The following is a 24,952-nucleotide window of genomic DNA, read 5'->3' on the forward strand; positions in this document are numbered from 1 at the left end:
TGATTGTGCTACCTGTATGACTGCTGCTAGAGAGAGCTTGCACAAGCCTTTGAAAACAAATGTACAATAGCAATTGACATGGTGGGAAGTGCACAGAACCTGTCTCAGTGAAAATCAATGTTGTACTACATGCCCTACCAGTCCAATGGATCTGATTAGGTATGGGGAATTCTTGCAGAATGCTTATTGAGTGTGTTGTCCCAACTCTGAAATTGGAAAAAGGTCATTGGAGGAGGGCATTTCTTGTGGTATGCATGCACTAGGTCCACAGGAGGTGGTGTATGGAATATTGTGACAATTTCACAGAAGCAGCCCTCACAATTGCTAACTTAACAGAGGTGAGTTGCTTGTTACAAATAGGACATCAAACAGCCAGCTGAGCTCAACTTCAACCCAATTGAACATTTTTGGGGATGAACTGGAATGTATAATTAGGGAGTGGCAAAGATGGTCATTGTAGTCCACAAATGATTTAACCCTAGGGCATTATGGAATCTCTGACAGATGTTACTTTTGAAAATTTTTATTACCTATAATTATGACATATTATAATTAAGTATTTTTATTGAAATTGCTCACTTTTTCAAAGGACAGTTTGCTGGATTAAAAGCCAGGAATTGAGAAAAGGGTGTTATAATAGGAGATGAATGAAAAAACAGAAGTCAAGAAGTTTCAAACAAAGAAAAGTGGGTAAAGTATGTATATCCTAATTAGAAAAACACCGTGTTGAGTTCAACAAAATGTGTCAAATGCCACATAATGTGGTTTATTTCATTAAGGGGTGTGATAGATAGAGGAGTGGAGCACAGTACTACTATCTTTCTATCACAGATTAGTCAAAGGCTTATATGGCATATTGAAACAATCATTGAGTGCCCCAACACAGTTTTCTTTGAATAAATATGTTTTGTTCATAACAGCAAGTTTTCTGGTATTTTAGTAGAAGGATAGTATACATATGAAAGTTTTCATTAGTCATCCATTCGTAAGCATCCCACTCCATTATATGCTTTTTTTTTTTTCATTGTGAAGTCAAATTGGTTCTTGTAATTTACTGTTGTAACAATAAAAAATTGGGTTTGAATGCAATTAGTGAGGTGATTATTTATTACCTTGCTCTATCAGAGAATTACATAATACCATTGTAGAAATCAGCTGAGAACAACTATAAACAAAACAATGTTTGTTTTTTCATTAATGTTTATTTAAAGATATTAGTAAGGCCAAATGATACTAGTAACCTGACTTTTTCTGCATAAGCAAAAATACAAATAAATAATTAAAACGAATATTTTGCTCTTAACTTAACCAGGCTCAGTCCCTCTGCTGTGTTGGGGGGGGGGGGGGGGGCACTTATTTCAATGTCCATAGGTGATTCAATATTCCCTGAGATTTTTGTTTGTGAGTGTGAGCCCTGGTTCTTGTATCATCTGTGGGGGAGAACAGACCTTCCATTCATGCCTTATATGCCACAATTCGATCTTTCCTTAATGTCTTGTCAAACTTTGCAATTCACAACTTCTAAGCTAATTTTCATATAGACATAAATTGGCACTCATCACTAATCTGGTCAGCTTTCTTTTAAACCCTTTCCAGAAGTTGTCTTTTTTTTTGTTGTGGTCTCCAAATGCTGTCTAACCATAATCTTGAATAGAGGGATAGTGATGTCCTTCTCCCTATTAAACCTATAAATAGCCCTATAAATCATGGTCATGACATCATGTGCCTTCCTTGCCATCTGTTTACAACACGTGACAAATGTTCCCTGTCTTCCTTAAATTGAATCCCTAATTAAGACTACCTCCTGCAGAACGAAAGTATTTTAGTATTAGCAATGGAAAATGATGCAAGAAAGCAAGCTTATAAATCATCATAAAAAAACAAAACAGACTTCACAAATCTATACCCTCCAGTTTTGCACAGCTTTATCCATTTCTGGGACTGGATTTGGTAGTACATTACTGGAAGTAGAATGACACGAGTCTCTGATGAGCCCAGATTCAGTTTGCTTTAGGGCATCAACTTGCTTACTCAAAGAGTTAGTCATACCTTAAGATATGCAGAGTTTTTAATTTAGTTTTGTTGCATTCTTGACACCTTGCACAGAGAAGTGACTCTCCATCAGCTGGCAAAAACTTTGGCATACGTGCCACAATTTACAGAAGAATTACTACAGGTAATTGTGCCATCAGTCAAGACATATTTTAGCTTGTTATGACTAACTTTTCTAGGTGAATCTGTAATCTCTTTTAAATAAAATTACAAAATATCTACCTATAAATTCAGAAAACCAAGTTAATTATCTTATATAATATGTGTGAATTTTACCGTTAAGTATTTATTTTTTTTATAAACCCCCAAACACAATAGTTATTAGAACCTATAGTACTTAATATTGTGAATGGGTTGAGAAGTTGAAAGAAGATATTTGTTGACATTAGACTTGGAACTTCTGTAATTTTCAGGAAATACATATGAAGCAAGGGTGTTCCAGAAAATTGAATGAATAAATGAGGAAGAAGAAAAGTTGGTTCTGTGAGTTTGAAGTTGGACAGTAAAAGGATGTTGACTGGTTGTGGCACATGTTTGGACTGCTTTGGAAGAGAGAGAGCAGGAATTACAGAAATCAATTCAGAAGAACAGTGCCCATGGAGGTATCTACAGAAAAGGCATGCAGCAGAAACAGAATGCCAATGAGACAGAGAGGAGAGATTCTGCTAGAGATGTCATTAATTAATCTAATTGCTGCCCCCTTCTGATTGGAATCTAGAAGCCTGAGAGAGGTTTTGGGCGTGCTGCCCCAGATGTGGGAACAATATTCCATGGTAGAGCAGATTTGTGATTTGTACAGAGTGAGCAGCTGTTTGGAAGAAAAGTAATGCCAAGAATGAAAGAGAAAACAGTTTTTTAGAAGCAGAGGAAGCAATATTTGTAATGTGCTTATGCCAAGAGAGTATCCCCAATAGAGATATATGATCTTGCCTAGAAATCAGAGTGTCATCAAAGATGAGCATAGGAGAAGCAGAATCCCTTTTGCAAGATAAGACAGGACTGAGTTTTAGGATTGAAATCAACTGAGTTATCTTTGCCCCACTGGAGAATTACTTGGAGATTAGCATTTAAGGAATTGGTAGTGGATATTGGAGAAGTTGAAGCTGTTTGAGTAGGGCAAGGTTTCTCAACTAAAGTTCTACAGGATAATTTTTACTTGCAACTTCCCACCAAAATTATAAAATGAATGTCCATTTGTATTCAGGATGTCTGAGGCCAAGGAGAGTTTACAACTTTTTGGCATCTAACAATGTGTTATTTCTGTGGCAGTGTGAGCATTAGTTGAGGCATATATAAAGTGACCAGATCGTTAGTATTCCAGTGCGAGACATCGATTTTACAATCCTTCCACCCCACCCCCCAATTAAATATACGCATATTTTTTATTTATAACAATATTCACGTACAAAATATGAATTTAATTCTGTACATAAACTTAGAAAAAAAACAAATATAGGCTATATTTGTTTTATTTCACAGAAATACTTACATTATATAGGTACGTCTGTGAAATAAAAACAATAGAAATTAAATATTTTTCTTTATTTTTTTAAATTTAGAATTTACATTTAATATTACTTTCATTTTAATAATGCAATTAATACATACATATTTGTTGTCCAAAGTTACAATTATCATTTGAAAACTGCAGCCAATAAACAATTAATATAACCTTCTAACTACAAATGACAGATGTGAGATGACTGTTTATGTGGTCAGCCAGCACCATCTGTGAGACAAAAGAAGCTGCAAGGATGCAGAATAAAATTAAAAAATGTAAAATCGTGATTCATGATACAAGTATGGAGGCTAGAGGTCCAATCCTGGATAGTTTGCAATGTGGGACAAACAACTTAAATCCTGTGCATATGGTTCAAAAAAATCAGCCAAAAAAAAAAACCTTTCCATTTCACCGATCCGGTCACTCTAACTGTTTGTCTAGTTGAGCCTTAAATTTTTTTTAAGCTATCAACTTCCACAACAGATGAAAGTCTGTTCCAGTGATCAACTACCCGCTGGGTAAAGGCAAACTTCCGCACATCTATTCTATAACTGTCTTTCCTCACTTTGAATCTATGCCCCCTCAGGTTCTTAATCTGAGCAAGTGGAAGTGTGCAAATTTACATCCATGTACATTACCCCAGGACTACAGCCAACTCCCAAATAACAGTGGATTTATTAATATTAAGTTGTAATTTTTTAAATAGAAAAATAAGCTAACCTATGTCAGATAATAATATTATTTACAGCATTGTTTATATTCAGTTAAATATACTATTATAATTACACAGAAATGTTGAGTTTGGTGTCAAAGCTGTTAATTGTTTGATGTAAGTAATAAACCCAGCTACATGATCAGCTGAAAAGAGTTATGACTGATTTCATTTGCCGTAGAGCGTCTCCATTTTTGTTGAAATTCAAGCCTTAGGACTTGAATATTAGTTCTGTCACCAAAAAATTAAACTGTCTTACAATTCTGACAGCTGATGGAGCTTTCAACATTGTAAAATTGTCTACAATAAAACACATGGAACCAACTTGAATTCCAGTAAAAATCACTGTCATAGGTGCAGCACCATGGAAACACTGGTCTTAGTAGAGAGACATTTCAGATAAAATTTTGCCAGTATATTTTGTATTAGGTTGAACAAACTTTTCTGACATATTATTTCTAATTGTCCACAAACAAATGTTTCATCTTGAGATTTTTATTCACAAACTTATAAAGCATAGAAAAACTTGTTTCAGATTGGAAAATTCTGTTGTTTTATTGATTATAATTGCATAATACATGTTTTTTTTTATTTTTTGAGAATTGTTTGCAAGAATTTACATATAAAATTGTCTATTTATGAGTAACCATCTGCTTTTGAACATATTCTAAAATTGCTTGTCATCACTGTGCCCTCTTATGCTAATCTAGAAAGCTGACTTTGATGTTAAGTACCTTTATCCACCTTTCTCAGCGGAAACTGGATTTTTCTTGTTTATAAAATTTCTTAAAAGTTCTCATCCAGTTTACAGGGAACTCTCTTCCAACCACAGTATAAGTAAGCAGTTTCAAATTTTATTGGGAAATGTTTTCAAATTTAATTCATAAGCATCTCTGCAAAATTTACAGAAAACTTTATCATCCATTCTTTAATAGATCAACCATAATTTCTCCCCCCCCTCCATAGTTTTGGAATTGGCAGCTTGTTCTGACATTTTATGATGGTGTTTCCAGCACTTTAATGGACTTTCCCCTCTCTCATGATCAGAATAATATAAGGATGGAGATGGGTACTCTTTTGAGCCCTGATCATTTCCAGAATAAAATTATCTATGGTTTATGGGCAATGGAACCACTGAAACCAAAGCATAACTCAACACAGTTCACTATAAAATAACAGATGCAAGGAAGCAAGCTTATAAAAAAAAAAAAACTTACTACATTGCTCATCCATCTCCTCCAATAATTTTTCCAATTCTTCCCTAAATTTATTCAAACTACATAACACCAGATGGCAGTTTGTTCTAATAATCAGCTACCTTCAGGATGAAAGCAATTTTTGCACATCTATCCTAAAACCATCTTTCAATTTAAATTTGTCACCTTATGTGTGTTATTTGAGCAGGAGTAAGGATTCTATCAGCATTTAATTTACTTAATCCATTTAAAGCCCTTAAACACTTCAGTCGGGTCTCCTTGCAGGTAGGTGGTTTCCATGTGCTGAACTGAAGTCTTTCATTATAGGAATAGCCTTTTGTGTCTTTGATTAATCTTTTTTCTACACCCAGTCAACATTTCCACAGCCTTCTTAAAATTAGATTGCTACACCTGTTTTCACTACTAAAGATGTGGCCTAACCATTGCCTTATACAGTGCGATAATCACCTTGGCCCTGCTGGCAAAATTTCTGTCATTGAGAGAAACCCATGAGCTCTCCTAGTAGCTTGTTTGCACTGCTCAGAGAATCTCATATCAGACTTCACAATTACCCTAGGTCTTTTTCCTTCTCCACCACCTTGATTATGATACACCCAGATGGTATATTATTCTGGGATTAATGTTGCTCATATGCACTATCTTGTCTAATTTTTTAGGTCTTATTGCAGTAGTGTGCTTTAATTCATGTCCATTATCAACCCTGCCAACCTGTGCATTAGTATTAGCAATGTCCATGTGGTGCAAGGAAGCATATGGCTTATGCTGCACCAGCCAAAAAAAAAAAAATAATAAGAGAAAGGGAAATAGACAACCTACGCGTTTCCCTCCTCCTGTAGGTAATTATCCAGCTGACCTTTGAATTTCCTCAAACTGTCAGCTTCTACCATCCATGTAGGTAACTTATTCCAGTAATTTATAACTCGCTGGCTAAAATAAAACTTCCTGAAATCTATTCTAAACATTGCCCCCATAACTTGAAATTATGGCCCCTTGTTCTAGAATCATTTATAACCATGAAAATTTCGTCCTTATTCATTTTGTTTGTGCCTCTCACAGCCTTAAAAACCTCAATCAAATCTCCTCTAAGGTGCCTAGTTTCTAAGCTCTGAAACCTACATATTCAAAGTGTTTCCTTATATGGATGTCCTTTTGCTGATCTCACCAGGTGAGTTACTTGTCTTTGGATCCTTTCAAGAAGTATAATGTCTTTCTTTCATTTATCAATATCATTAATGCCAAAAAGAACAATGGGCCCAACATCGAACTCTGGAGGGCTGCACTAATAGCAGTCGAAGAAGAGTGGTGTCCATTGATAACCAATCTCTGTCTTCTTCCACCCTATCTTCCCCTTTATCCATAACAGTAAAGTTCCTCTAATGCCATACTGCTCTGATTTGTATAGGTTTTTTTGTGGAACAGTGTCAAAAGTCTATGATGTCAAGATTATTTTTTTTTTTTGCACCCAGTTTGTTTCTTACTGTGTCAGTACCCAGTCAGATTGGTCAGACAAGCTCACCCCTTAACAAATCCATGCTGTTTATTTTCATATTTCTGATTGTCTTCCTCCTCCCTTTGTGAATTGGCAATGTTTGCATATCTCCAATCCATGGGACAGTCTGTTGTATCCACTGATGCTCTCGTAATGATGGATAAAGTTTTGTTTATCTCTTTTGCTTCCTCTCTTGAAATATAATTGGATCAATCCCATCCATCCTGAGCACTGTATAAATATATGCAGTGCCTTTTTACTTATTAATTTTAAACTTCATCTGCCTAATTTTTCTAGGTCTTATTTCAGCCAGTACCTTGATTCTAGACATTAAAAAAGTATGATAGGCCTATGTCAATATCATTATAAGTATTGAAAACAATGTGCTCAGGACTGAACCTTGAGGGATCCAACTAATATTAGTCCAGGAAAAGAAGTGTCTATTTAACTACAGCTATCTTCTACTACTCAACCATCCCATTATTCATATCAGTGGCATTGCTCCTCTTTGTATAGAGGTGCCTCCGTAACCAGGTGGGAAGGAGCAGCAGTGCGTAACACATGCTTCTTGATTAGACCGGGGTTCGAGCCCGTCACCACCAAATATGTAGGATGCGGAAAGGTCAGGAAATGACCACCGCATATCCCAGAGCAATATGGCCTTAGTTGCTAATGCTCCTAAAAATCAAATAACTAACCTCTTTGTATAGCTTTATGTGGACCAGTGTATTTTGGCACACCCAAAACAGTAACAATTATAAATTTAAATACTGGTTAGAACTACATCAGTGAATTTTAGTATTCCTTGAGCATGGTATTCATATGTGATTTCTATCATTAATTATTTTTTAATTGTATGGCCATAAAAAACAACTACTTTACAAAAAACATTGATTCCTTTTACTTTCTCCATAAAGTGGTTGGTAAAAAAATTTTTTTTTTGATAACAAGACTGGTTACGTGATGTGTTTTAATTTTGTTATACAAGACAAACTACAAGTGTGTGAATTTCCCCTTTGGCTGATGCTATATAAGCTTGCTTTCTTGCATCATTTACTGCTACTAATTATATAGTATCGGTGTAAATACACCATAGTTAACCCATATATTTGAACTACGTATGTAGCGTAGAGGGCATCGTTTTAATTGTATCTCATAATGTGGTTGCCTTCACAACGAGATAGCTACTTTTGCATTACTTCAAATAAATAACGCATCTCTAGTAGAGAAGACTACTGTACTGTTATTTATTGCTACTAATAAAATTTTTTACAGTTGCTTTTTCCCAAAAAACTAGGGGATGAATAAAATACGATCAGTGCTCCATTGTGGTAAGTTAGATTGTAGAGTAGGAGTAAAACTTTTTTCCCCATACATTCCAGTGAATGGCAGGAATTGTTGTTGTTTTTGGTTTTTAGGAGCATTAGCAACTAAGGCCATATTGCTCCGGGATATGCGGTGGTCATTCCCTGACCTTTCCGCATCATCCGTATTTGGTGGTGACGGACTCGAACCCCGGTCTAATCAAGAAGCGTGCGCTACGCACTGCTGCTCCTTCCCACCTGGCTACGGAGGCGCCACGATGGCAGGAATGACAGACCTAGAAACATGGAAGAGGAATATAGAAAATTGGGCAATATTTATATGTGAAAATAATTCAACAAGTCTTCTGTTGGAAACCAGTGCAAGAACATTTGCAAGTTCTTAATTTTGAAGTATGAAGGGGGAAATTAAGCTTGGAATGTATGTAAATGTATAATTGAAGAAACTAGTGATGTTCAATTCAAAAACATGATTAATATTTTTCAATTGAATAAAACATTGACCTGAAGAATGGTAAAAAAAAAAAAAAAGATGCTTGCAAAATAACTTCCTAGGGGAGCACAACTGGTGGAATTGATACAGCAACCATTTTCAAATGCAAAAGGTGGGTATCTTGTAATTTATAGGCATTTCAAAGCTTTTTAGGAATGATCTGTTTAAAATGTTTCTTAAAAGGTATGGGTCCTATATCTTTTAGATATTTTAAGTCTATATTTGGCACTTTAGATGAGTACACATTCAGCCTTATGAATCTAGTACTGTAGATTTTATCTTCTGCTTTACAGGGAGAATCATTTATTTGCAGTTATTTATGCACATATAAAACAGTATAGTATTGAGTGTGGGTTTTGTCATTGTAATAATTACAGGGAAAGTAAAACTAGACAATTTAGGTTACTTTCAGTTGATGTTTTGTGTGGGCAAGTTGGGGGGGGGGAAGAGAAGTCATGTGGAATTTAGTGAACTTTGAAGCTATAAACATTTACTGATAATTTTTCCTAACTAGGTCACTGGTCTATGACGTATTGATTTGTGAATGTATATTTTGTAGAGATAAGATATAGGTTTAAGTTTAGATTACAAAGAAAATGTTATCTATTTTAAAATTTGTGTCAGTTATTTTGTTTAAACATTGTAGCAATTATATATTATGAAAACTAGAGCAACATGAAGTAAATTTGCACAAAATAAACTATTTCTTTTAATGATGACATATATAGATGCTTTAAAAGCCCTTAGTTGATAGAAGAGTTGTATTATTGCATCCATTTTATACATAGGGATTGTAGAGTAACAGTCACTATTAACCCTGCATGTGCTTGCCTTTTCATGTTATGCAGTATCTGATCACTCTAAGGTTAAAAGTATAACACAGTTTTAATTTTTTAAATCCTTATTAATATTACAAGTAATAAAATTCTGAAATATCTTTGTAGTAGTTTTTTTATACTCTAACCAATTTGATCAAGCAGATTGAATTTTAGAAATTTGTGTATGAATGTTTATCTTATTTTTCTTCTCTAACTAGCAGTTTGGGTTTTAGACCCTTTACTGTATTTTTTTTTTGTTGCTCCACATTTTAAAATTATCAATTTGATAACATAAAGATTAACAATACAGGTAGTCCTCACACTAATGGTACTTTTAGGGCAAGTTTTCCTTAGAACAAAATTATGAATTGAGATTTCATTTCTGGCCCAGCAACCAGATGATGTCCTTTTAACACTTGCTGAAATTTTGGACTATGGCAATTTCCAAGTTTGAATGTTTCTTGCAGCATTTTGGTCTGTGAAGCTGTTTCCTCAATAGATTGTACCTGAGGTGATTTGGATTTATCTTCAGAAAATAAATCAATTTTTTTTGTAACTAAAATGGTAACAACAAAAAACTGCATGATTGGGTCAAGATGATTCTTGATGCATCATTACAGGATCTGAATTTTTGCTGCACCAATATTGTAAACTCAATGGGTTATAATATAAAAGTATTAAAAGTTGAGGAGTGTTTGTGTGAAATTTAATTTTGATATAAAAGCTAAATCCAAGGATATTTCAATCTAATTTATAAAACCTTTCTTTTTCTTACAGAATACAGTGCCTAGAATACAACAAAATGGAAGTTGTGAATGTCAAAGTTATTGCTCTAATAAGTCTTTTTATATTAACCTTCATTTTCTCAATGCTGCCTATTAAAATATTTCAACGGATGACCAAAGTACTAGATACTTCAAGAAGACATAGATACCAAAGATGGATTAGCCTTTTAAGTTGTTTTGGTGGTGGTGTTTTCCTTGCCACATGCTTTCTACATTTATTCTCAGAAGCTGAACAACAGTTAGAAAAAGGAATTCACAAGCTGCATTACCATAAACTGAAATATCCTTTGGCAAAATTTGTAGTCGTTTTTGGTTTCCTCATAGTGCTCATTCTTGAACAGGTAGATTATGAATAAAAGTTAATTATATTTAAAATATTAATTTTTGAAATATAAACAAACAGCTAACTTCTTAAGAGTAGGATTTTGATGAACCGAAATTTGTATTGCTGTATGATAGTGTACAAAAAGGACTACTGAGCATTCTCTATAGGTTTGAAGAAGCTAGCAAGGTTTTCTGATATTACCACCACCTAAGTCCTTAGGTTGTGGTAATAATAAGGAGCAATGAAGTTTAAAACTTACTTAGACAGTTTTTCTTTAAGATGGTCCCCTATTCCTCAGCAGTACTGGTAATAATGCTTGAGTGATATCTTGCTGTTAGTGAAAATCTGATACCCAGGATTCACATCCCCCATTACTTTCATTGGAACCTAATTTTCCATTCTCTAGTAAGGTCTTGTTCAAAATAGTTCTCAGATGTTTTTTAAAAGGCTCCACATTGTCACTAACAGTATAGCTTATTAGCAACTGAGCACAGTAAATTCAAAGTTTTGTTTTTAGTCACCTCTATATGTGGACTACCCGGCTAACATAAATGGAATCCGGTGTGTTTGCCATGCACTACAACCCATAGAAATTCGGAAAGAGGGGTCCTGGAAGACCCGGCTAGGGTCAACCGGGTCAATGCCGTGGTGCAGGGTATGGGGAGCCCAGGCACTGAACCACTTCACAAATTCCATGAATCCTGATAAACCTACTTCTTCAGGGGTCCCTATCTGCAAACACAGACAACACTATTGATACAAAGAGGCAGCGAACTGAAATACCATCAGGGCCTGTCCCAAGGTTAATTATAATTATACATTCCACCAGAGGCGCCTCCATAGCCAGGTGGGAAGGAGCAGCAGTGCGTAGCACACGCTTCTTGATTAGACCGGGGTTCAAGCCCGTCACTACCAGATGCGGAAAGGTCAGGGAATGACCACCGCATATCCCACAGCAATATGGCCTTAGTTGCTAATACTCCTAAAAACCAAATAACTAACTAACACTCCACCAGAAAAACCGATTGGTAAAATGTCACCCTTCTTTATACAGAAAGGGTTAGCAGGTTCACCCAAATCAGTTAAGAGGCTCCGTTCTGGGGATCTCTTGATTGAAACTAAAAATGACAGGCAGTCTGAACAGCTATTCCGAGTGACATCACACAGAACACTCAATTCATCTAGAGGTGTAATTTCAGAGTGGGACGTTACCGAGGAGGAAATCTGCTCGGAATTGAAACCACAGGGAGTTAGTTGTTAAGAGAATTAATGCATGCAGGGATGGGAAACCAGAAACATTATCCTGACATTTAACTCACCTAAGTCTTCTGATGAGATTAAAGCTGGCTACATTAACTGTCCAGTGCGTCCATGTGTTTCAAATGGCCTGCCATGGAGTCCTTGCATGCGCTCAATGTGGTGCAAAGTGCCTGCATTAACTGTGAGGGAGAATATCCAGCCTATCACGAGCATGCCCGAGGTGGAAAGAAGAAAAAGAAATTCAACGGCTCAAGGAGCTAAATATATCATACCAGGAGGCAAGGAAAGCAGTGAAACCTCTGAATATCAACAAAGCTACCTATGCCCAGGAGGTAGCAGGGAGATGTTCCATTGGAACTCAGACGGACATGACCATCCCTCCAAAAGAATCATTATCTCTTAAGTCCTCAAAAACCTGCACAGAAAGACCAATCAGCTGCCACTCCTATATCGGCACCTCCTAATGCTCCACAAGTAAGAAAAGAATAAGAAAGTTGAAGTATCCCCTAGTACCCAAGAAAACATGGATGCTGAGGAGGATCTGGACACTGTCCATACTTCCGCAGGAAGGATAAAGCCAGGACTGAAAAAGGTAAGCCACCTGATGGACCCACCAAGTCAAAATAATGGCTAAATTCCTACAATGGAATTGTCGTGGATTCCGGCAAAACAATGATGACATCAAGGCCAGTCTGCTTTTGCTTACAAGAGCCATACCTGAAGGCAAATGAAAGCCCTGTCCTTTGTAACACTACTATCGTTTGAAAGGACAGAACTGGGGACGGACCTGCTCATCGGGGTGCTGTTATACTTCTGGGCAACTATACGCCATTTCAAACTATTGCGCTCACCACCAACATAGTAGTGGTTTGCCTTACAGTAGGGTTCTTATTAACTGTTCAGTTTATAAGTTTAAACTGAACAGTTCTTATTAACTGTTCAGTTTGCCACCTGGGGCTGATATCTCCCAGAAAGACCTTGATGATCTCATTGTACAACACCCTGTGGGGTAGTGCAAACGTTAATGGAAGGGGACATGTCATAGAGCATATGCTCAATGACCTATCCCTTCTAAATATGGGAACTAACACCTTTTTCCGCATGCCTACCCATACGTTCTCTGCTATTGACCTCTCTATATGTTCTCCCTCTCTCCTTCCTTGAATCACTTGGGAGGTAGAGGAGAACCTTTATGGAAGTGATCACTTCCCCGTGATAACCAGCCTACTTACAGGGATGCCATGCTCACCTTTTAGGTTACCGCGATGACGATTGATCAGGCTGACTGGAATACCTTTCAACACCTGGTAGACTTTAACATCAGTACAGTCGGTCAGGAGCCTATCAATGATGCAGTGGTGTACATCACAGAAAGCATTGTCCATGCAGCTACAATTCCGAAAACATCTACCTGGTTTCTGCCATTTCCAAAACCTTGGTGGAATACCGAATGCACAGCAGCACAAAATAAAGCTTGGGGGATATTCCAACGATATCCTACCACAGCCAATCTCTTAGCCTTCAAACGTGCACGTGCGAAAGCATGATATATTCGTCATCAGAGCCAAAAGGAATTGTAGATCCAGTAGTAAAGCTATCTGGAACAAAATCCGGAAAATGAAGGTTAAATATACATCGGTCCTGGAGTGTAATGGATGTGTTATTGCAGACCCAACTGCAATAGCCAATGTACTTGGGGCGACCTTTTTTGCCATCTCGTCAACATCTGCTTACTCCCCAGAATTTCTGGTCTGGAAAGATATAAACTTGAAAAGCAGTCAATTAACTTTATCTCTAAAAGGTCTCATCCCTATAATGGGCCCTTTACCACAGAAGAGTTAGAAACAGCTAACTCTTACCAAGGCAAGTGCTGCTTGACCAGATCTTATCCATTATGATATAATCAAACATCTATCTGCAAAATCCATGGACCAACTGCTCGTTCTATATAACAGAATATTTAAAGAAGAGCAGTTTCTGGATTCCTGGCATAAGGCAATCGTTCTTGCCTTTCCTAAGCCAGGAAAGGATCCTAAAATCCCAACAAATTACCGTTCTATTTCTCTGACTAGCTGTCTGTGCAAAATTCTGGAGAGAATGGTCAATGCCCACCTTATCTGGTATTTGGAGGAAAATGGGTTCCTCTCCAGATTGCAGTCCAGCTTCCGTAGAAATAGGTCAACTTTGGACCATTTAATCAGGCTCGAAACGTCCATTCGAGATGCCTTTTTAAAACGAGAACACCTGGTATCTGTGTTCTTCGATATGGAAAAAGCGTATGACACAACTTGGAGATTTGGAATTTTAAAAGACCTCTACAGCATCGGCCTTAGAGGTAATCTCCCCATTAATTAAAACTTTTTATATCATTATTCTTTCCAAGTCCATGTAGGATCTACTCTCTCTCGCTCTTTTAGCCAAGAGGAGGGAGTACCTCGAGAATCCGTTTTAAGTGTTATGCTTTTTGCCATCACAGAACAACTTCCTCCAACTGTGCCCTCTATGTTGACGATTTTAGCATATTCTGTCATTCCTGCAACATGCCATTGACCATCTGAAATCATGGATTCAAGTTCTCTCCACAAAAGACTGTTTGCATGCATTTTTGCAGAAAGCGCAATCTTCACCCTGAACCTGAACTGAGGCTTGGACAAAATGCTATTCCAGTAGTATCTGAGAATAGATTTTTGATAGAAAGTTGACCTTTCTACAACACATCCGTCAACTACGTGCGAAGTGCACAAGAGGCTTGAATATCCTATGTGCAATCTCCTCACATTCTTGGGCCGCCGACCAATGTTCCATTTTGCACCTCTATCATGCACTCGTACGATCTAAGTCAGATTACGGGTGCCAGGTATACGCATCCTCTAGACTCAGCATACTCCGATGGGATCCAACCATCGGGCGATCCGTATTGCCACTGGAGCATTTCGAACTTCTCCTGTCCATAGCCTATATGTTGAAGCAAATGAACCCTCGTTATCGCTTCGCAGGAAACAGTTGTCTCTACAGTATGCTTTGAAACTGAAATCCCTCCCTGCCAGACCATCGGACATGGACACCCGTTTTTGAGCCACGTTGGGAAAATCTGTACAACATTCGGTATTTGTATCCAAAGGCTACTCAATGATTTGAATATCACTAGGCAACCTTCTCCACCCTGGCATGCTTGTGTCTCAAACTGCAACTTCTCCCTTAACAATTGGAGAAAGGACAGTACTCCATCCACCGTCTACCTGCAGCTCTTTTTAGCACAGCGCTCGGAACATGCTGACTTCTTGCCCATCTACATAGATCACTCGAGGTCAGAAATGTCTGTCGGATCTGCAGCTGTTTTCCCAGACACCACGGTATCTGAGCAGATCTCCAACAAATGCAGTGTGTTCACTGCAGAGCTGCACGCGGTTGAGCTAGCCTTAGATTGTATACAAACCACTGACCACAAAAAATATATTATATATACCAATTCTTTGAGTTCATTGCAGACTTTATCATCGATGAGGTTCAACCCTCATCCTGTCCTGACCCGGATATGGCAGACTTTGCAGCCAAATCAGCAAACCTCTTTAACTCGTGCCTGTTAGTCCCCTATACAGACAAGTAATTTGAAAGAAACTGGTATCCCAATGGCAACACTCATGGCATGGACAGGCTGCAAACAAGTTATATGAGATTAAGCCTGTAATTGAACATTGGTAGTCTAGTCTGCGCAGAAACCGAAAAGAGGAAGTTGTTCTATCTCGGCTCTGCATAGGACATTGTCACTTGACACATTGCTGAGGGCAGACGACTGTCCTATGTGTAGAAATTGTGACACCATTTTAAGAGTCCGTCGTTTGTTTTAGCCATCTGTCTGAGCCTTATACACTCAGACAGATTTTATCAGACAATGACAATGTGTCAGCTATTTTTAAGTTTTTACAACTTTTTGACTTGCCACATTATAGCCTTAGATGCTAATGCACCCTAAAACAAAGCTGTTCCATTAGTATTAGAAACATGAATATTAGATTTTTTTTTTCACCAAAACTAGTGAAGGTGAATACTAGGAATGAAATATTTAGTTACTACATTTTTTTTTTCTGATGTTATAGCACAAGCCTCAGAAGAGGAAGTAGTTCTTCCACCCTGGATGAACTTTGTATTGAAAGAAGCTCTTATTGAATGGGGGTTATTTTTTGTTCAGTTCCCTGTTCCTACTTGGTGATTTTAATCAGCATATCTATACACATTTGTTGCAATATTTGGGAGAAATGTTTGTAATGAAAGATAATTTTACTTTTGGAGGAAGAGATCTTCATGTTAGCATAATTTGGTGGGTTTTACAGCTATTGCTCAATAGCTTCTATTATTTGATATACGGGCAGGAGTGCAGTAGCACACACACTCTTTGAGTAGATCGGGGTTCAAGCCCCTGACTGCTGAATAGGGTTGATCTGCCAACCCGCATGGCAGATTATGGTCCATTTCCCTCAGCATGAATTGTTGAGGTGGGTTGATAATGGCTGCACTTTACTTTATAGAGTCTGTCCAATGACTTCACCAGGACAACAAAGACAGATTTGTGAGTAGAGCTATTGATCTGTAAACCTTAGTATCAGTGAATGATTTGCTTTTGTTGGGGTTTAGCATTATTTTGAGAAATGTCTTTCCTTAGCCACTTTGCTTGCAAGAGATAACTCTGCAGGTTTCCCTCACTAACAAAAATTATACCAAAAAGATAGAAATTCAAACTTCTCTGCCCATGGAGATGTGGCACCATGGTTGTGGAATGTTAATGGGCACTACCTGTTTAGGAGGATTTTAACTTAAACACTGAATTAAATACTCATATACATTTTCCAATCATTTGTAAATTGCAAACAAAAATATAAGATGGAAATTCTCTAGTATTTACCCTCACCTGAAAATATTTGGATTTGAAACTTGACTGGCAGTTGCATCCTCCTTTTTGAGCTACACATTTTCCCATATGTGGATTAGCTTTTTCAGGCCTGTTGAATAGTATTCCTCACTTTGAACAGACAACCAGGCTTCCATTTCATTAGTTATCACCTAATCAATATGAAAAATGCTGTCCTGTGTTTTTTCATTTTAGGGAAGAGGTCTGGAGAGTTAAGTAGGTGCTGCAGATTTTCGGAGGTGGAGAGTTCCTCTAGTACTCCCCAAATAATCACTGATGCTGTTGCCTTTTGGGAGATAATCTGAAAGACTGATGACTCTGTTGGCAGAAAACTGACCATGTTTTGTTAATGAATCATAGTACGTACCCAGCACTCATTTGCCTCTTTTCAAGGACTAGCTGTTCCATCTCAGCCACATACCCTGCCATTGTGGCTGAGATAGTCTTCCTTCTCTTGGGTCATTATGCACACTGCTTCCCTCACATCAGAACTGACTTATTCAGTTTTTCATATGCTGTAGACAATCCTCATAGATTTGTTTTGCTTGTCAAATGAAGAAACTTTAAAATCAATGAGACCCCAACCTTCACTAGTATTCCACTTTTTCCTTTATTCATGACTAGTTAGTAGAGGCATCAGCCAAAAAAAAAAAACTCTGTCCAGTTCTTCCTTGAATGTATTTAAGCTATCAACTTCCATAATGACAGATGGAAGTTTCTTCCAGCAATCAATCACCTGCTGGCTAAAGGCAAATTTATTATACAACTGTATTTCTTGAATTTTGTAAGCTGTACATCCTTCCTAAAATGAGGTCTTTGGACCTGTGTGCAGTACTCAAGGTGTAGTCTGACCATTGTATACAAAGGGATGAGGTGGTTATCATTGACAGGACCCAATAAACTTCAAGTTGTCATCTCTGCCCCACTTTTCTAGATCCTGTTGCAATAGTGTACTGTAACAACACTGCCAACTTGGACATTATACCTTCTTCATCATTGATAAATATAGAAAACAACAGTGGGCCCTGCAGGGGACTCCATGAAGAGCAGTCTTCTTCCACTCAACCATCCCTTTATCCAAGTTTATTACTACATAGAATCTTGCAGATACACTACTGAAATGCTTTGTGTTCAAAAAGAATCAATTCACAATTTGGATAAATAATGTTATTCAGATGTTCTTACCAGCTTATGCCAATCGTTGAGAGACAGCTTCAGACTTTGATACACAAAATAACACGCAATGTGTATTGCCTATCAAACAGAAGTCAACAGTTATTTATTCTTTCAACAAGTGAAAGGCCTTACAATTCTAGTCACAAGTATAATCTTAGACAAACTTTATTAAGAGTCATTCTCCTCGGTGGCATGATATGCCAGCTTTAAAAGTGTTTTCTACTTTCTTCTGATTTTTAACACTTGATAATGTTTGTGTGTCAAAAATGTGAAATTCTAGATTCGTGAGCAACAACAAATCTCTAATTTTAAACTTCACATTTAAATTTTGCTTGTGATTGTCAGTTTCTTTGCAGTGTGCTATGTAAAAGATGACTTACATTTGGTGAAATTATGGAGATTTTTTTTGTACTTGGAACTTATGACATGATTCACAGATTTAGCATTAGTAGAGGCATTTGATGCAGCATCAGCCCCACTTCACCCCTCTGTTTGTTCAAAATACCTGTCTAGCTGAGCCTTAAACTTATTTAGGCTATCAACTTCCACGACAAGGGATGGAAGTCTGTTCCACCAACCAACCACCCGCTGGCTAAAGGCAAATTTCCTCACATCTATCCTACATCTGTCTTTCCTCAATTTGAATTTATGCCCTCTCAGGTGATTATTCTGAGCAAGAATCCCATCAGCATTGAAGGCTTTATACACCTCGTTGGTGCCTAGTCTCCAGACACTGTAATTTGCAAAACTTAAGCCTTTCTTCATAAGAGCGCCCTTCTTTGTACTTGTTCCAGCATCTCTACATCCTTCTTGAAATGAGGCCTCCAGACCTGTATACAGTACTCTAGGTGTGGCCTGACCATTGCCTTATAGAAGGGAATAATCACCTCCTTATCTCTGCTAGAAAAATTCCTATATATCATTGAGAATACACCATGAGCTACTCTTGCAGCCTGCCTGCACAACCACCCCCAGGTCCCTTTCATTCTCTACCACTGTCAGTGTAGTACCACAGAGTTGATACGTTGCTCTGGGGTTGCTATTTTACATTTGCCACCTCTCAGCTCAACCTTTCCAGATCCTGTTGCAGTAGCATAGTTTCAGTAGTGTCCTTGCCAACCTTCGTATCGTCTGCAAACTTGGACATTAAGCTTAATATACCATCATCAATATCATTTATAAATACAGAAAACAATACTGAACCCTGAGGGACTCCACGATGAGCAGTGTCCATTGATTACCACTCTCTGTCTTCTCCCCCTCAACCACCCCTTTATCCTCAGCAGCAATTTGCCTCCAATGCCACAGTATCAAAAGCCTTTCTAAGATCAAAGTTATTCCCTGCCTCATAGTATTCAATCAAATTGGTCAGGCAAGACTTCCCCTTAACAAAACCATGCTGTGTCTGAGCTATAACTGAAGTCTTGTCTAGATGATCCTGCAGTGCCTCCATTAATTTTCCGGGAACAGAAGTTAAACTAACATGTCTATAATTACTTGTGTTGCCCTTTGATCCTCCTTTGTGAATTGGGGTCACATCTCCAGTCCATGGGTACTTCCCCTGAGTCCAAGGAAGCTCTCATAATTATGGCTAAGGGGTTTGCTTACTTCCTTTGCTGCCTCCTTTAATATAACTGGATAGATCCCATCCACCCCAGGTGCCTTTCTTGTATTTATCTTCAACAATTTCTCCTCCACTTTACTCTCAGTTATTACAAGATTCTCTAGCTTACTGCCAGAGTTGAATACACCTCTGGCAGTCCCCTCGCTGAATAACTCCTCATGTGTGAATGTCAATGCAAAATATTCATTCAGTTTGTTAGCTACCTGAGCAGGATCATCAACATTTGACCCATCGATATCAAGTGGACCAATCTGATTCATCCCCTTCCTTCTAGAGTTGACATAAGTAAAGAACTCTTTGCATCCCTTGCAAAAGATTTCTCGTAATCTGGCTTCGCCTGCCTAACCTCCTTTGTAACTTGGTTACAGATCAACTTGTATCTATCATAGGCTTCTGTGTCACGTGTTAATTTGTATGTATCCCATGCATTTTTCTTCTCTGCCATATGCCTCATTAGTTCATCTGACATCCATTTTGGCCTAAACCTTGAACAATATTTCTTAGTTGGTATGTAAAGCCTAGTAGCTTCCAAGATAAGTTCTTTGAATGCTTCCCATTTTGAATTTGCTGTTGGTAACATCAGTTGGTCCCACTGTATAGAATTTAAATACTGTCGTAGTCGCCTTTACGGAAGCAATAACCCTTCCCTTTACCCCTAATGGTAGTTACCTCTTTGAGTAAATCCTACTTCAGCACACTGTGATCACTGCCACCTAGTGGTTCATTTATCTGCAGATCAGATTCTTAATGCATGAAGAATCACTACTGATAATCAAATCAAGAGTATTACTCCCTCTAGTTGCCTCCAGAACATGCTGATGTAGAAAACAATCATCCACAAAAGCCTTGCTAGTGCGTGAGTGACCAGCCCCCAAATTCCAGTCAATATCTGGGAAATTAAAATCCTCCATTATAAAACTCTCTGATTTACTGGCCCACTGTATTTCCCTGTACAATTTCTTATTATACTCATCAGAGTCATTAGGCCTATAGCACACTCCTATTCTCAATTTTGATCTCCCAATGCTTATGTCACACCAAACTGACTCGACACTGCACTGTACAGCAATGTCGACTGGCTTCACTTACTTGGATTTTATGTATTTCTTAACTAATAGCATAACCCCTCTTCCCTTCTGTAGACATTGTACTCCCCAAATTCCAGTTCTGCATTTCTTATATCTGTGTGACACCATGTCTCTGAAATCCCCACAATATCTGCTTTTGATGTTTTGAGCAATATCTCAAATTTATTTACTAAACTCCTAGCATTGGTGTACACGCACCTGTTCTTTTTCTTAGCTACCCTAACACAACCCATGTGTTTACTTGTACCCCAATGATTCCCAGCAGTCTCTGAAATATCCTGCATCTTATTTTCCAGGCTGTGGATCATTCCAATAGAAGCGGTGCAAGAATCACTTTCACCTCTGCCAGTGGCTACTGTTAATCTATTAGTCCTTGTATTCCCCCAATCTAGCAGTTTTCCGACCCACCTAACACTGCCTCCATAGCATCAGCAAACATTCTTGCACCCTTTCTATTTAAGTGTATCCCATCCCTGTAGAAGCAGTCTCTCCTGTTAACAAGTACAGACCAAGCTGAAAAAAATTCTACCCCTTGAGCCTTGCACAATCTTTCCAGGGCCGAATTGATCGACAGGGCTCTTATCATATACTCCCTCCTATCGTGTCTGGGCAGAATTGCAGACAATTTCAAATTCAACCCTAATTCACTGCTTTTTTCCAACAGTGACCTGTACTTGTTAAGTAATTCCGCCGGTCTCCTACTCTTAATATCATTAGTGCCAACGTGTACAACTATATCACCTTTTGTGCCCTTAAAAGATGATATCCGCTCTACAACGTCATCAACCTTTGCCCCTGGTCATGTTTCCCTGACAATAGAGTCACCAACAACTACTAGTTCCTTTGGGGGCTGCCATTGTGTTGCGTGATGACCAAGTGCAAGCTCTGGCATTGGTGTGGGCAGCTGAGAGCTTGATGGGCCCCTCACTTTTAATCCTTCTAGGGCATCCACCCTGTCCTTCAAGCTCTCATATAGGCCCATAACAACGCTGAGTTGTCACCTGATTTCCTTGCATCACACACACACACAAAGACATCCCCCATGGCAGTATCATGTCCAGTACCTGACTGCTCCACAAACATCAAGCAAGTAGTGCATTTTAATAGACTGTGATTCAGAGGGCAACTGCCCCCCACAGCACTCCCATTAGCTTGAGCCTTTTGCTTTGCTGCTCTGATCTGAGTCATGATTTCAATTTCAGTACAAAATTAAAACCCTAAACTTATATCCCAACACATTATCGAGTGTTATCTACGAAATCCCTTTATATAACTTCCGTATAAAGTTAAGTACTAATTATTTATGTAACATAACCCAAGTCGCGATTTGTGTTATACATTTCTGTGTCCTCTAGATAAGAAGAAAATTGTCTATGGATTTTGTCAATAACTGATTACTATTGAAGGTTTTACTCATTTCATCTATATACACTAATGCTCAACGGGATTTAACTCAAGACTGGTTTGCACAAACCAGTCTTGAACAATCCAGGTGGCGTGGGTATCCCAGTATGCATCTACAGGTAAAAGATGCAAATGATTAGCATGGGCACTCATTACTCCATCCATGGTCATACAACACCAGTAGGTGCTAGCCATGCTGTTTGGGATATGCACTTAAATCCACTACCTTTCTCCTCTGAAGAACGAGAGTAACACTGATTAACAGAGCTCACTATCAGGTGTTTTTTTTTTGGCCGTAGTTCCCCTGCAGTTGCTTAGATTTACATGGCTCATCAATGTACATATTTAAACTTGAAAGTTCAACTGATTTTTCAAGAACATCCCATCCATTCTAATTGATATATAATTGCAGTTAACTATAAACAATGTGATCCCTGAAAAAATTGTAAAAACTTGCTTATATTAAATTCCTTTATTTCAGATAGTACAAGCATGGAAAGAAGGAGATGAAGAAATACAACCACTTCTTGGTCACTCACATGGTGATTCTTCTTCACACAACCATAGTTATACCAACAGCTTGATGGATCAAGAAATTACAAATGACCATCCTAGTGTCCTGGAAGGCTCTTCTAGGCTTGAAAATTACTCAAGAGTGTTTCATTCTGTTCATGAAGATCCAAGGTCACATTCAAGTCTCCGTTCAGTAATATTAGTTCTAGCACTTTCCTTGCATGCAGTATTTGAAGGACTTGCCATTGGACTTCAGACTACCATGGATAATGTTGTCTCTCTTCTAGTTGCTGTACTTATTCACAAAATTATACTAGCATTTACCCTTGGTTTGAATCTCGTACAAAGCAAGCTACTGCGAAGAACAATTATTATTTGTAATGCATTATTTTCAGTAATGGCACCAATAGGACTGGCAGTTGCCATTGGAATTGTTGATTTCATAAAATCATCTTCCGTATCATTAACAAGTGGCATATTACAGGGAATTGCTGCTGGAACATTTTTATATGTTACTTTCTTTGAAATTCTTCCTCATGAGTTGAATTCTAGTATTGATAGAATGCCAAAACTACTATGTTTGATTTCAGGATATGCTACATTTGCCATACTTGCTTATTTTTTACCTTCATAACATGTGGATCTATGTCCACATGACATATTTATTATGTACAAATACTTTTATGATCTCAGAACTATTTATTTAATTTTTTTTGTTAAGAAGTAATACAACATTGTAACTTAAAATCATGACATTCCAGTAAATGGAATAGAAAGTTAAATATTTTTTTTACCAGCCCATGTGCCATTTTTTCATACAGTTTAAAAAAAAAATTTCTTGCTCATTAATACCTCTGGGAACAAATAACTAGAATATTACTTTGCAGGTGACAACAATTAGAAAACTTCCAAAAATACTTATTAACTGTGTTTATAGTTTTAATTCTTCTATACTTTGCTACCTCCCAACACACCCTTTTTCAGGCAAGGTCATTGAGGATTTCCCTTGAAATAATACCTACAAGTGAGCACTGCTGGATGCATAAAATCACCAATACTAGTGATGGTGTACTTATACAAGGAACAACACTCCTTTCTCATGAATATACTGTAGACTTATTAAAAGCATTAGGCAATGTTTCTGATATAAGCTTAGTTGAAGAATAAGAGGAAAATACTAATCAATTATGCAAAGTTCAGATGATCTTGGCTTCTCTACTAGACCAACATTTCCCTTGGACTATTTAACAGCAGTCATAAAATAGCTGGATACCTTATTTGCAACAAAGAGAAATTAGGAAGTTTTGGCTTTACAAGTTTCAGTATTTTTATTTTAAAGCTTTGTAAACTTGTTAGTTGCAATTTGTGTGCCATTGAAAAATACTTATGTACAAAGATTATCTTGGAAACAAACATTTCTCAATACAACTCCTTGTGCATTTAGTTGATGAAGAATAAACATTCTTTAAAGTTGTAAATAATTTCTCTATTATTTCTTGATTTTACAGGCTACATTGTTGAGAATGTAGCCTTTGTATTTGATATATACCTTAGTTTACTGTGATGTGTGAGCTTATGCAAGGTCCCATTTCATCAGAAGCATTACAACAGCCACTGTGCATATTGTAAAGGTTAATTTCAGTTTTCACATTAGTTGGATTGCTGACTGGTGATGACACTTCCATTCATGTGTGCTAGGTCGGAGGAAGAGTATTTATTTCATTATTGTGGCATTTGAAGCTCTAAAAGTTAACAGATCTGGAAAGAGTCATCTGTGGGCTGCACATGAAATGAACCGCTTGATCATAAAAAATTTTTATTTACATTAATGATGGAAAATGTTTGTTCAAATTAAGAGTATTGTAAAATTTACAGCATTCTTCACAACAGTGCACTGTTGATAATTTCATTTTCTGGAATCTTCAGCAACTTCATGGTTGGAAAGTGGTCTACCTTGTCAAAGGAACAACTGGAGTTTTAATTGAAATCCATTACTAAATTTTTCCCCATGTATCATAAATTCAGTTTTAAAAATATGTCATCTTTAAGATCTCATAGGCACGAAAGAACTTTACTAGTTTAATACAAGATGTGACATGTTCAAATTTTAACACAATACTTGATGTATAATCAGGATATTTTTACCTGCCAAACTTGGTGCACCATCAGTTAGGTCTTTAAGACATTCCATTGAAAATTAATAACTGTGCAGTATTCTTTTGGTCATTACTTTCATCAAGTACCATGTTATGGATTCTAATACCAAT

At 37.5% G+C, this 24,952-nt stretch overlaps 1 protein-coding gene across 1 annotated transcript; it reads left to right on the forward strand.

The window, feature by feature from the left end:
• The first annotated feature begins 10,379 nt into the window (after window positions 1-10,379).
• On the forward strand, window positions 10,380-23,319 carry LOC150089355 (zinc transporter ZIP1-like). Its single transcript, XM_090389956.1, has 2 exons — window positions 10,380-10,730; window positions 22,654-23,319. Exons 1-2 carry the CDS (start codon window positions 10,407-10,409, stop codon window positions 23,317-23,319), a joined length of 990 nt encoding a protein of 329 aa, XP_090246082.1. The 5' UTR covers window positions 10,380-10,406.
• The last annotated feature ends 1,633 nt before the right edge of the window (window positions 23,320-24,952 follow it).

This window comes from Mastigoproctus giganteus, chromosome 2, assembly GCF_048544385.1.
Source record: "Mastigoproctus giganteus isolate SK-2022 chromosome 2, ASM4854438v1, whole genome shotgun sequence".
Classification (NCBI taxonomy): Eukaryota; Metazoa; Arthropoda; class Arachnida; order Uropygi; family Thelyphonidae; genus Mastigoproctus; species Mastigoproctus giganteus.

Excerpts from the sequence above, each read along its gene's own strand:
- LOC150089355 (XM_090389956.1), top strand. The coding sequence starts at position 10,407 with ATGGAAGTTGTGAATGTCAAAGTTATTGCTCTAATAAGTCTTTTTATA. Across the intron at positions 10,731-22,653 it reads TAGTGCTCATTCTTGAACAG|ATAGTACAAGCATGGAAAGA; the intron begins GTAGATTATGAA and ends CCTTTATTTCAG.